This window comes from Oncorhynchus kisutch, unplaced genomic scaffold, assembly GCF_002021735.2.
Source record: "Oncorhynchus kisutch isolate 150728-3 unplaced genomic scaffold, Okis_V2 scaffold2202, whole genome shotgun sequence".
In the NCBI taxonomy this organism is placed as follows: Eukaryota; Metazoa; Chordata; class Actinopteri; order Salmoniformes; family Salmonidae; genus Oncorhynchus; species Oncorhynchus kisutch.
This window is the reverse complement of record NW_022264147.1, coordinates 148,849-162,500: the sequence shown is the minus strand read 5'-3', so window position 1 is coordinate 162,500 and position 13,652 is coordinate 148,849. Positions and strand designations below refer to the sequence as shown.

Below are 13,652 nucleotides of genomic sequence, written 5' to 3'. Positions count from 1 at the left end.
ATGACAGTCCTCCCCCCCCCCCCTGTGACAGCAGGAAGTCTAACTAGAGATCAACACTGAGCTGTTGCAGAGTGATATGACAGTCCTCCCCCCCCCCCCTGTGACAGCAGGAAGTCTAACTAGAGATCAACACTGAGCTGTTGCAGAGTGATATGACAGTCCTCTTCCCCCCCCCCCTGTGACAGCAGGAAGTCTAACTAGAGATCAACACTGAGCTGTTGCAGTGATATGACAGTCCTCTTCCCCCCCATTCACTGGTGTTTGATTGTTTATTAAACTATAGAATAAAGAAACCCTGGTTGGATTCTAGTTGTTCTCGAGGCAGTGTTCATTTTGTACCTTCTAGCAGACTAGAAAACAGTTAATTTGTACCTAATCTAACAGACTAGAAACAGAACAATAGAAACAGTTGAAATCAGCAGGCTCTTCAAATGTCAAGTCATCATAACGAACATCATTTAGAGTTTAAAAAAACAAATAGTGTGAAAACGACAAAATATATTTTTTAAATATACAAAACCAGGCAGGGATAAAAAAGCATGCCAGACATATTTGATACGTACACAGGACTTCCCAGTACTAAATGTAATGGGGTTTTTGGCATATTTTCTATAGTGGTGAAAAGAAAAGGATTCAAATGGTTTGGATCACACAACTACAGGATGGTTCAAAATGGATTCTGAGTTGTTGTTGTTGTTGGGGTTGTTGTTGTTGGGGTTGTTGTTGTTGTTGTTGTTGGGGTTGTTGTTGTTGGGGTTGTTGTTGTTGTTGTTGGTTGTTGTTGTTGTGAATCCGGTAACAGTAACCTGGGGATAATTATACAACCTATATACAACGATAGATCCCTTCCATCAATACTCCTCAAATACTCAAACTAAGTCATCAACAGCATGAAAATACTCAACTCTCCCCTAGAATGACTACATTCTGTAGTCGTCTATACATACCTCTTTTTGTCTCTTTAAACTATACTAATACTGAGAGAGAAAAAAGTGATTCTCTTGTTTTTTTGTTTTTGAAGGCTTGTATGTTGTTTTTTTCCCGTACATTTTCCCGTACATTTTCCCGTACATACACAATGAAAACTTCTCTCCCTGGGCCTTTTCCCACCTGGGGTCTACTGTAGATTATCCCACCTGATAATTATGGCAAAATGTAGTTCACAGAGACCTACTCTGATTTATAGCAGTCCTTTGTTCCCACTTCTTCATATTCTTTGATCATTGGTAACTAACTACGCTAGTGTTGTCTCTCTCTCTCTCTCTATATGCAGAACAAATATTATACCAGTTTAGAAAATAACCAAAAAATCTAAAATATTTTTCAGCCACACAGAAAATACCTATTTAATTTGCAGCACTGTGATCTAGCTTCTTTACAGTCCGAGTAAATACATTAAGGCCAAGAAACATTAATAATTACAATAATAAATACCAACAAAAAACTATAAATAAAATAAATCTCGTAAGCACTGTAGGTGTTGGGTTTAAAAAATACTTATCATGAAATGTGGTGAAAAGGAAGATGTGTTTTTTGTGTGTGTCTCGTTCATCCCCCTCCAGCTCTTCAACCGTACGGTTCACTAATATTCAATGGAGTCTCTGACTTCTTCTTCCTCTTCTTCTTAAAAAAAAACCCCGCTGTCTTCAATGTCTCTGTGACAGGTGGCCACGTGGCATGGATACTTCGCCTGAGTCCCAAATGGCACCCTATTCCCTATATAGTACACTACTATAGACCAGAGCCCTATTCCCAATATAGTGCACTACTTTAGACCAGAGCCCTATTCCCTATATAGTGCACTACTATAGACCAGAGCCCTATTCCCTATATAGTGCACTACTTTAGACCAGAGCCCTATTCCCTATATAGTACACTACTTTAGACCAGAGACCTATTCCCTATATAGTGCACTACTATAGACCAGAGCCCTATTCCCTATGTAGTGCACTACTTTAGACCAGGGCCCTAAGGTCCCTATATAGTGCACTACTATAGACCAGAGCCCTATTCCCTATATAGTGCACTACTATAGACCAGAGCCCTATTCCCTATGTAGTGCACTACTTTAGACCAGGGCCCTATTCCCTATATAGTGCACTACTTTAGACCAGAGCCCTATTCCCTATATAGTACACTACTTTAGACCAGGGCCATATTCCCTATATAGTGCACTACTTTAGACCAGAACCCTATTCCCTATATAGTACACTACTTTAGATCAGGGCCATATTCCCTATATAGTGCACTACTTTAGACCAGAGCCCTATTCCCTATATAGTACACTACTATAGACCAGAGCCCTATTCCCTATATAGTGCACTACTTTAGACCAGAGCCCTATTCCCTATATAGTGCACTACTTTAGACCAGGGCCCTATTCCCTATGTAGTGCACTACTTTAGACCAGAGCCCTATTCCCTATATAGTGCACTACTTTAGACCAGGGCCCTATTCCCTATGTAGTGCACTACTTTAGACCAGGGCTCTGATGTCAAATGGACATGTATTTGAAACTTCCCCTATGGGTCCGTTTATTAAAAGTTCTACACTATATAGGGAATAGAGTGCCATTTGTGGCGCAGCCTTGGACTGTGAACTGTGGCCCCCTGGTGGGCTGGGTTGGTACTACTAGAGCTCAGACATTGCCCTGAGCCTGGCTCTGTGTCTGAGACTGTGGCATGACCAGAGTCTTCTGCTGCAGTAGCATAGACGGTCCAGCAGGGGGCACTGTGTGTGTGGCGGCGCCGGAGGGTTTGATCCAGGGCAGGGAGAGCAGGGACACTCCGGTGGTGGTGGCGGTGGCTGTCATGGTAACCTGGATCATCTGGTCTCTTTGGATCAGACGAATCAGAGCCTTGAGACGCTCCAGGGAGGACTGGGTGTCCCTCTGTTGACCAATCAGACGCTCCCGCACGCCCATCACCTTCTGCTGGGACAGAGACACAGGAACATAAACATGTGTAAGTACTGACGAAGACATCTGGCTAGTTAGTTAGCAGTCTGCTGTTGAGCTCCATCTGGCTAGTTAGTTAGCAGTCTGCTGTTGAGCTCCATCTGGCTAGTTAGTTAGCAGTCTGCTGTTGAGCTCCCTTTGGCTAGTTAGTTAGCAGTCTGCTGTTGAGCTCCATTTGGCTAGTTAGTTAGCAGTCTGCTTCACTGTTGAGCTCCATCTGGATAGTTAGTTAGCAGTGTGCTTCACTGTTGAGCTCCATCTGGATAGTTAGTTAGCAGTCTGCTGTTGAGCTCCATCTGGCTAGTTAGTTAGCAGTCTGCTGTTGAGCTCCATCTGGCTAGTTAGTTAGCAGTCTGCTGTTGAGCTCCATCTGGCTAGTTAGTTAGCAGTCTGCTGTTGAGCTCCATCTGGCTAGTTAGTTAGCAGTCTGCTGTTGAGCTCCATCTGACTAGTTAGTTAGCAGTCTGCTTCACTGTTGAGCTCCTTCTGGCTAGTTAGGAGCAGTCTGCTTCACTGTTGAACTCCATCTGGCTAGTTAGTTAGCAGTCTCCTGTTGAGCTCCATCTGGCTAGTTAGTTAGCAGTCTGCTGTTGAGCTCCATCTGGCTAGTTAGTTAGCAGTCTGCTGTTGAGCTCCATCTGGCTAGTTAGTAGCAGTCTGCTTCACTGTTGAACTCCATCTGGCTAGTTAGTTAGCAGTCTGCTGTTGAGCTCCATCTGGCTAGTTAGTAGCAGTCTGCTTCACTGTTGAACTCCTTCTGGCTAGTTAGTTAGCAGTCTGCTTCACTGTTGAGCTCCATCTGGCTAGTTAGTTAGCAGTCTGCTGTTGAGCTCCATCTGGCTAGTTAGTTAGCAGTCTGCTGTTGAGCTCCATCTGGCTAGTTAGTTAGCAGTCTGCCTAACTGTTGAGCTCCATCTGGCTAGTTAGTTAGCAGTCTGCTTCACTGTTGAGCTCCATCTGGCTAGTTAGTTAGCAGTCTGCTGTTGAGCTCCATCTGACTAGTTAGTTAGCAGTCTGCTGTTGAGCTCCATCTGACTAGTTAGTTAGCAGTCTGCTGTTGAGCTCCATCTGGCTAGTTAGTTAGCAGTCTGCTGTTGAGCTCCATCTGGCTAGTTAGTTAGCAGTCTGCTTCACTGTTGAGCTCCTTCTGGCTAGTTAGTTAGCAGTCTGCTGTTGAGCTCCATCTGGCTAGTTAGTTAGCAGTCTGCTTCACTGTTGAGCTCCATCTGGCTAGTTAGTTAGCAGTCTGCTTCACTGTTGAGCTCCATCTGGCTAGTTAGTTAGCAGTCTGCTTCACTGTTGATCTCCATCTGGCTAGTTAGTTAGCAGTCTGCTTCACTGTTGAGCTCCATCTGGCTAGTTAGTTAGCAGTCTGCTTCACTGTTGAGCTCCATCTGGCTAGTTAGTTAGCAGTCTGCTTCACTGTTGAGCTCCATCTGACTAGTTAGTTAGCAGTCTGCTTCACTGTTGAGCTCCATCTGTCTAGTTAGTTAGCAGTCTGCTTCACTGTTGAGCTCCATCTGGCTAGTTAGTTAGCAGTCTGCTTCACTGTTGAGTTCCATCTGGCTAGTTAGTAGCAGTCTTCTTCACTGTTGAGCTCCATCTGGCTAGATAGTTAGCAGTCTGCTTCACTGTTGAGCTCCTTCTGGCTAGTTAGTTAGCAGTCTGCTTCACTGTTGAGCTCCTTCTGGCTAGTTAGTTAGCAGTCTGCTTCACTGTTGAGTTCCATCTGGCTAGTTAGTAGCAGTCTGCTTCACTGTTGAGCTCCATCTGACTAGTTAGTAGCAGTCTGCTTCACTGTTGAGCTCCTTCTGGCAAGTTAGTAGCAGTCTGCTTCACTGTTGAGCTCCATCTGACTAGTTAGTAGCAGTCTGCTTCACTGTTGAGCTCCTTCTGGCTAGTTAGTTAGCAGTCTGCTTCACTGTTGAGCTCCTTCTGGCTAGTTAGTAGCAGTCTTCTTCACTGTTGAGCTCCTTCTGGCTAGTTAGTTAGCAGTCTGCTTCACTGTTGAACTCCATCTGGCTAGTTAGTTAGCAGTCTGCCTAACTGTTGAGCTCCATCTGGCTAGTTAGTAGCAATATGCTTCACTGTTGAGCTCCATCTAGCTAGTTAGTAGCAGTCTGCTTCACTGTTGAGCTCCATCTGGCTAGTTAGTAGCAGTCTGCTTCACTGTTGAGCTCCATCTGGCTAGTTAGTTAGCAGTCTGCTTCACTGTTGAGCTCCATCTGGCTAGTTATTTAGCAGTCTGCTTCACTGTTGAGCTCCATCTGACTAGTTAGTAGCAGTCTGCTTCACTGTTGAGCTCCATCTGGCTAGTTAGTAGCAGTCTGCTTCACTGTTGAGCTCCTTCTGGCTAGTTAGTTAGTAGTCTGCTTCACTGTTGAGCTCCATCTGGCTAGTTAGTTAGTAGTATGCTTCACTGTTGCGCTCCTTCTGGCTAGTTAGTTAGCAGTCTGCTTCACTGTTGAGCTCCATCTGACTAGTTAGTAGCAGTCTGCTTCACTGTTGAGCTCCATCTGGCTAGTTAGTTAGTAGTATGCTTCACTGTTGAGCTCCATCTGACTAGGTAGTTAGCAATATGCTTCACTGTTGAGCTCCGTCTGGCTAGTTACTTAGCAGTCTGCTTCACTGTTGAGCTCCATCTGGCTAGTTAGTAGCAGTCTGCTTCACTGTTGATCTCCATATGGCTAGTTAGTTATTAGTCTGCTTCACTGTTGATCTCCATCTGGCTAGTTAGGAGCAGTCTGCTTCACTTTGAGCTCCATCTGACTAGTTAGTAGCAGTCTGCTTCACTGTTGAACTCCATCTGACTAGTTAGTAGCAGTCTGCTTCACTGTTGAGCTCCATCTGGCTAGTTAGTTAGTAGTATGCTTCACTGTTGAGCTCCATCTGACTAGTTAGTTAGCAATATGCTTCACTGTTGAGCTCCATCTGACTAGTTAGTTAGCAATATGCTTCACTGTTGGGCTCCATCTGGCTAGTTAGTAGCAGTCTGCTTCACTGTTGAGCTCCATCTGGCTAGTTAGTAGCAGTATGCTTCACTGTTGAGCTCCATCTGGCTAGTTAGTTAGCAGTCCTTCACTGTTGAGCGCCATCTGGCTAGTTAGTAGCAGTCTTCTTCACTGTTGAGCTCCTTCTGGCTAGTTAGTAGCAGTCTGCTTCACTGTTGAGCTCCTTCTGGCTAGTTAGTAGCAGTCTGCTTCACTGTTGAGCTCCATCTGGCTAGTTAGTTAGCAGTCTGCTTCACTGTTGAGCTCCATCTGGCTAGTTAGTTAGTAGTATGCTTCACTGTTGAGCTCCATCTGGCTAGTTAGTTAGTAGTATGCTTCACTGTTGAGCTCCATCTGGCTAGTTAGTTAGTAGTCTGCTTCACTGTTGAGCTCCATCTGACTAGTTAGTTAGCAGTCTGCTTCACTGTTGATCTCCATCTGACTAGTTAGTAGCAGTCTGCTTCACTGTTGAGCTCCTTCTGACTAGTTAGTAGCAATGTGCTTCACTGTTGAGCTCCATCTGGCTAGTTAGTTAGTAGTCTGCTTCACTGTTGAGCTCCATCTGACTAGTTAGTTAGCAGTCTGCTTCACTGTTGAGCTCCATCTGGCTAGTTAGTTAGCAGTCTGCTTCACTGTTGAGCTCTTTCTGGCTAGTTAGTAGCAGTCTGCTTCACTGTTGAGCTCTTTCTGGCTAGTTAGTAGCAGTCTGCTTCACTGTTGAGCTCCATCTGGCTAGTTAGTTAGCAGTCTGCTGTTGAGCTCCTGATCTCAACTGAAATCACTATGTTCCCGTCCCAACACAATAATCAGAGAGGAACGAAGCGAAGCGAGAGGATCCACTCCCGTCAAAATCTGTCCATGCGGGAATACAGCGATAAGTGGACCGATAAGCAGACCACCTGCCTTCCCACCTTCGGGTCAACGCCTCTCATTGATAGGGTGGAGACCATCTCAACATTATATGCAGGATCTCTGCTGTAATTCAATCAAACTTGCAGTGTGGTAAAACCACATTCTAGGTATGAGTGAGGGATTAACCTAGTCTAGGGTACATATTGCGTGTTTGTTGGTGTTGGGTCAAGGTCATAAGGTCAGAGGTCATGAGGGACTTGCTGAGTTGCTGGTCCTGCTGTACTGTGTTGTGAGTGGGTCAGGGGTCAGAGGTCATACCGTGAGGGACTTGCTGAGCTTCTGGTCTTGCTGTACTGTGTTGTGAGTGTGTCAGGGGTCAGAGGTCATACCGTGAGGGACTTGCTGAGCTTCTGGTCCTGCTGTTCTGTGTTGTGAGTGTGTCAGGGGTCAGAGGTCATACCGTGAGGGACTTGTTGGTTCCTGCTGTACAGTGTTGTGAGTGTGTCAGGGGTCAGAGGTCATACCGTGAGGGACGTGCTGAGTTGCTGGTCCTGTTCCTCCAGGTGAGCACACTCCTTCTTCAGCTCTACATTCCTCCTGAGCAGACTCCTCTTCTCCCCCTCTCTCACTAAACACACAAACACACCTAGCATTAACACAGCTTAACACACATAATACACCTAGCATTAACACAGCTTAACACACACACACCTAGCATTAACACAGCATAACACACACACACCTAGCATTAACACAGCTTAACACACACACACACCTAGCATTGACACAGCATAACACACACACACCTAGCATTAACACAGCATAACACACACACACCTAGCATTAACACAGCATAACACACACACACCTAGCATTAACACAGCATAACACACACACACCTAGCATTAACACAGCATAACACACACACACCTAGCATTAACACAGCATAACACACACACACCTAGCATTAACACAGCATAACACACACACACCTAGCATTAACACAGCATAACACACACACACCTAGCATTAACACAGCTTAACACACACACACCTAGCATTAACACAGCTTAACACACACACACCTAGCATTAACACAGCATAACACACACAATACACCTATCATTAACACAGCATAACACACACACACACCTAGCATTAACACAGCTTAACACACACACACCTAGCATTAACACAGCTTAACACACACACACACACACCTAGCATTATAACACAGCATAACACACACACACACACACCTAGTATTATAACACAGCATAACACACACACACACACACCTAGTATTATAACACAGCATAACACACACACACACCTAGTATTATAACACAGCATAACACACACACACACACACCTAGTATTCTAACACAGCATAACACACACACACACACCTAGTATTATAACACAGCATAACACACACACACACACACACCTAGTATTATAACACAGCATAACACACACACTGCAAGTAAAGGTGTCTCACCCGTCTTGTGTGTCACATAGGACTGGGCAAAGTTCTGTGGCCACGACATGTTCTCTTTGTTCAGAACCTTCAGGAGGAAGGAAAATACAAGGTTATAAAATGGAGGACGACACAAGGTTATAAAATGGAGGACGACACAAGGTTATAAAATGGAGGACGAAACAAGGTTATAAAATGGAGGACGACACAAGGTTATAAAATGGAGGACGAAACAAGGTTGTAAAATGGAGGACGATACAAGGTTGTAAAATGGAGGGCGATACAAGGTTATAAAATGGAGGACGACACAAGGTTATAAAATGGAGGACGACACAAGGTTATAAAATGGAGGACGACACAAGGTTATGGTCATTCAGTAGTGCTTTTATAGTCAGATGTCATTCAGTAGTGTTGTTATAGTCAGATGTCATTCAGTAGTGTTGTTATAGTCAGATGTCATTCAGTAGTGTTGTTATAGTCAGATGTCATTCAGTAGTGTTGTTATAGTCAGATGTCATTCAGTAGTGTTGTTATAGTCAGATGTCATTCAGTAGTGTTGTTATAGTCAGATGTCATTCAGTAGTGTTGTTATAGTCAGATGTCATTCAGTAGTGTTGTTATAGTCAGTAGATGTCATTCAGTAGTGTTGTTATAGTCAGTAGATGTCATTCAGTAGTGTTGTTATAGTCAGTAGATGTCATTCAGTTGTGTTGTTATAGTCAGATGTCATTCAGTAGTGTTGTTATAGTCAGATGTCATTCAGTAGTGTTGTTATAGTCAGTAGATGTCATTCAGTAGTGTTGTTATAGTCAGATATCATTCAGTAGTGTTGTTATAGTCAGTAGATGTCATTCAGTAGTGTTGTTATAGTCAGATGTCATTCAGTAGTGTTGTTATAGTCAGATGTCATTCAGTAGTGTTGTTATAGTCAGATGTCATTCAGTAGTGTTGTTATAGTCAGATGTCATTCAGTAGTGTTGTTATAGTCAGATGTCATTCAGTAGTGTTGTAGTCTTAAGATGTCGCCATAGCATTACAAAGTATCCATTCTACCCCAACCAGATCTCTATCTTCCCACCTTCTTCTGACACTTGGTGCAAACCCAGACCCCCCGGGGCGGTGTTTTGAGAGGTGGGTGCAGGCAGTCCGGGTGGTAGGCTCTGGGGCAGTTGTGGCATAGCTGCAGCTCTCCGTCCCCCTTACACACAGAGCAGTGGTCGTCGTGCTCCAGCTCTTCCTGTCGGACAGACATACAGTCAGATGGTTCAGGACGTACGGCTGTCAGTGCTTCTCTTCTCAAATATCACAGTAATGACACGTCTAAACAACACCCACTTTTTTTGGGTGGGGGGGGCTTTTGACTGTAGATCCACTGTAAAGTACTGAATGATTGATTGATTGATCCAGTGAAACACTGAATATCTCTCTGATTACATCGCCCCCTAACAGTTCGTCACATCGTCCCCCATCTCTCAGATTATCTGTCAAATGACTGTTGGAATAACTACAACACCACTATCTACAGTATACAACACCACTATCTACAGTATACAACACCACTATCTACAGTATACAACACCACTATCTACAGTATACAACACCACTATCTACAGTATACAACACCACTATCTACAGTATACCACACTACAACACCACTATCTACAGTATACCACACTACAACACCACTATCTACAGTATACAACACCACTATCTACAGTATACCACACTACAACACCACTATCTACAGTATACAACACCACTATCTACAGTATACAACACTACAACACCACTATCTACAGGATACAACACTACAACACCACTATCTACAGTATGAAACACTGCAACACCACTATCTACAGTATACAACACTACAACACCACTATCTACAGTATACCACACTACAACACCACTATCTACAGGATACAACACTACAACACCACTATCTACAGTATACAACACTACAACACCACTATCTACAGTATACAACACCACTATCTACAGTATACCACACTACAACACCACTATCTATAGTATACAACACTACAACACCACTATCTACAGTATACCACACTACAACACCACTATCTACAGTATACAACACCACTATCTACAGTATACAACACTACAACACCACTATCTACAGTATACCACACTACTATCTACAGTATACCACACTACAACACCACTATCTACAGTATACAACACCACTATCTACAGTATACAACACCACTATCTACAGTATACAACACCACTATCTACAGTATACCACACTACAACACCACTATCTACAGTATACAACACTACAACACCACTATCTACAGTATACAACACCACTATCTACAGTATACAACACCACTATCTACAGTATACAACACCACTATCTACAGTATACAACACCACTATCTACAGTATACCACACTACTATCTACAGTATACCACACTACAACACCACTATCTATAGTATACAACACCACTATCTACAGTATACCACACTACAACACCACTATCTACAGTATACAACACTACAACACCACTATCTACAGTATACCACACTACAACACCACTATCTACAGTATACAACACTACAACACCACTATCTACAGTATACCACACTACAACACCACTATCTACAGTATACCACACTACAACACCACTATCTACAGTATACCACACTACAACACCACTATCTACAGTATACAACACTACAACACCACTATCTACAGTATACAACACTACAACACCACTATCTACAGTATACAACACCACTATCTATAGTATACAACACTACAACACCACTATCTACAGTATACAACACTACAACACCACTATCTACAGTATACAACACCACTATCTACAGTATACAACACTACAACACCACTATCTACAGTATACAACACCACTATCTACAGTATACCACACTACAACACCACTATCTACAGTATACCACACTACAACACCACTATCTATAGTATACAACACCACTATCTACAGTATACAACACTACAAACACCACTATCTACAGTATACCACACTACAACACCACTATCTACAGTATACAACACCACTATCTACAGTATACCACACTACAACACCACTATCTACAGTATACAACACCACTATCTACAGTATACCACACTACAACACCACTATCTACAGTATACAACACCACTATCTACAGTATACCACACTACAACACCACTATCTACAGTATACCACACTACAACACCACTATCTACAGTATACAACACCACTATCTACAGTATACAACACTACAACACCACTATCTACAGGATACAACACTACAACACCACTATCTACAGTATACAACACTACAACACCACTATCTACAGGATACAACACTACAACACCACTATCTACAGTATACCACACTACAACACCACTATCTACAGTATACAACACCACTATCTACAGTATACCACACTACAACACCACTATCTACAGTATACAACACCACTATCTACAGTATACCACACTACAACACCACTATCTACAGTATACAACACCACTATCTACAGTATACCACACTACAACACCACTATCTACAGTATACAACACCACTATCTACAGTATACCACACTACAACACCACTATCTACAGTATACAACACCACTATCTACAGGACACAACACTACAACACCACTATCTACAGTATACCACACTACAACACCACTATCTACAGTATACCACACTACAACACCACTATCTACAGTATACAACACTACTATCTACAGTATACCACACTACAACACCACTATCTACAGTATACAACACCACTATCTATAGTATACCACACTACAACACCACTATCTACAGTATACAACACTACAACACCACTATCTACAGTATACCACACTACAACACCACTATCTACAGTATACAACACCACTATCTACAGTATACAACACTACAACACCACTATCTACAGTATACAACACCACTATCTACAGTATACCACACTACAACACCACTATCTACAGTATACCACACTACAACACCACTATCTACAGTATACAACACCACTATCTACAGTATACCACACTACAACACCACTATCTACAGTATACAACACTACAACACCACTATCTACAGGATACAACACTACTATCTACAGTATACCACACTACAACACTACTATCTACAGTATACCACACTACTATCTACAGTATACAACACCACTATCTACAGTATACAACACTACAACACCACTATCTACAGTATACAACACCACTATCTACAGTATACCACACTACAACACCACTATCTACAGTATACCACACTACAACACCACTATCTACAGTATACAACACCACTATCTACAGTATACCACACTACAACACCACTATCTACAGTATACAACACCACTATCTACAGTATACCACACTACAACACCACTATCTACAGTATACAACACCACTATCTACAGTATACCACACTACAACACCACTATCTACAGTATACAACACCACTATCTACAGTATACCACACTACAACACCACTATCTACAGTATACAACACCACTATCTACAGGATACCACACTACAACACCACTATCTACAGTATACAACACCACTATCTACAGGATACAACACTACAACACCACTATCTACAGTATACCACACTACAACACCACTATCTACAGTATACAACACCACTATCTACAGTATACCACACTACAACACCACTATCTACAGTATACAACACTACTATCTACAGTATACAACACCACTATCTACAGGATACAACACTACAACACCACTATCTACAGTATACCACACTACAACACCACTATCTACAGTATACAACACCACTATCTACAGTATACCACACTACAACACCACTATCTACAGTATACAACACCACTATCTACAGTATACCACACTACAACACCACTATCTACAGTATACAACACCACTATCTACAGGATACCACACTACAACACCACTATCTACAGTATACAACACCACTATCTATAGTATACCACACTACAACACCACTATCTACAGTATACAACACTACAACACCACTATCTACAGTATACCACACTACAACACCACTATCTACAGTATACAACACCACTATCTACAGTATACAACACTACAACACCACTATCTACAGTATACAACACCACTATCTACAGTATACCACACTACAACACCACTATCTACAGTATACCACACTACAACACCACTATCTACAGTATACAACACCACTATCTACAGTATACCACACTACAACACCACTATCTACAGTATACCACACTACAACACCACTATCTACAGTATACCACACTACTATCTACAGTATACAACACCACTATCTACAGTATACCACACTACAACACCACTATCTACAG

General features: G+C 42.6%; 1 protein-coding gene across 1 annotated transcript in view; it reads right to left on the bottom strand.

The window, feature by feature from the left end:
* Nucleotides 1-766: 766 nt before the first annotated feature.
* The window catches only part of LOC116369460 (PHD finger protein 21B), a 46,725-nt gene continuing 33,839 nt past the window's right edge, over nt 767-13,652 (bottom strand). The window contains exons 7-10 of the mRNA XM_031819485.1: nt 9,357-9,515; nt 8,300-8,366; nt 7,323-7,426; nt 767-2,929 (exon numbers count right to left, since the gene is read on the bottom strand). Coding sequence (XP_031675345.1) covers nt 2,639-2,929; nt 7,323-7,426; nt 8,300-8,366; nt 9,357-9,515 — 621 coding nt within the window. The 3' untranslated portion in view covers nt 767-2,638. The remainder of the gene's footprint in view (nt 2,930-7,322; nt 7,427-8,299; nt 8,367-9,356; nt 9,516-13,652) is intronic.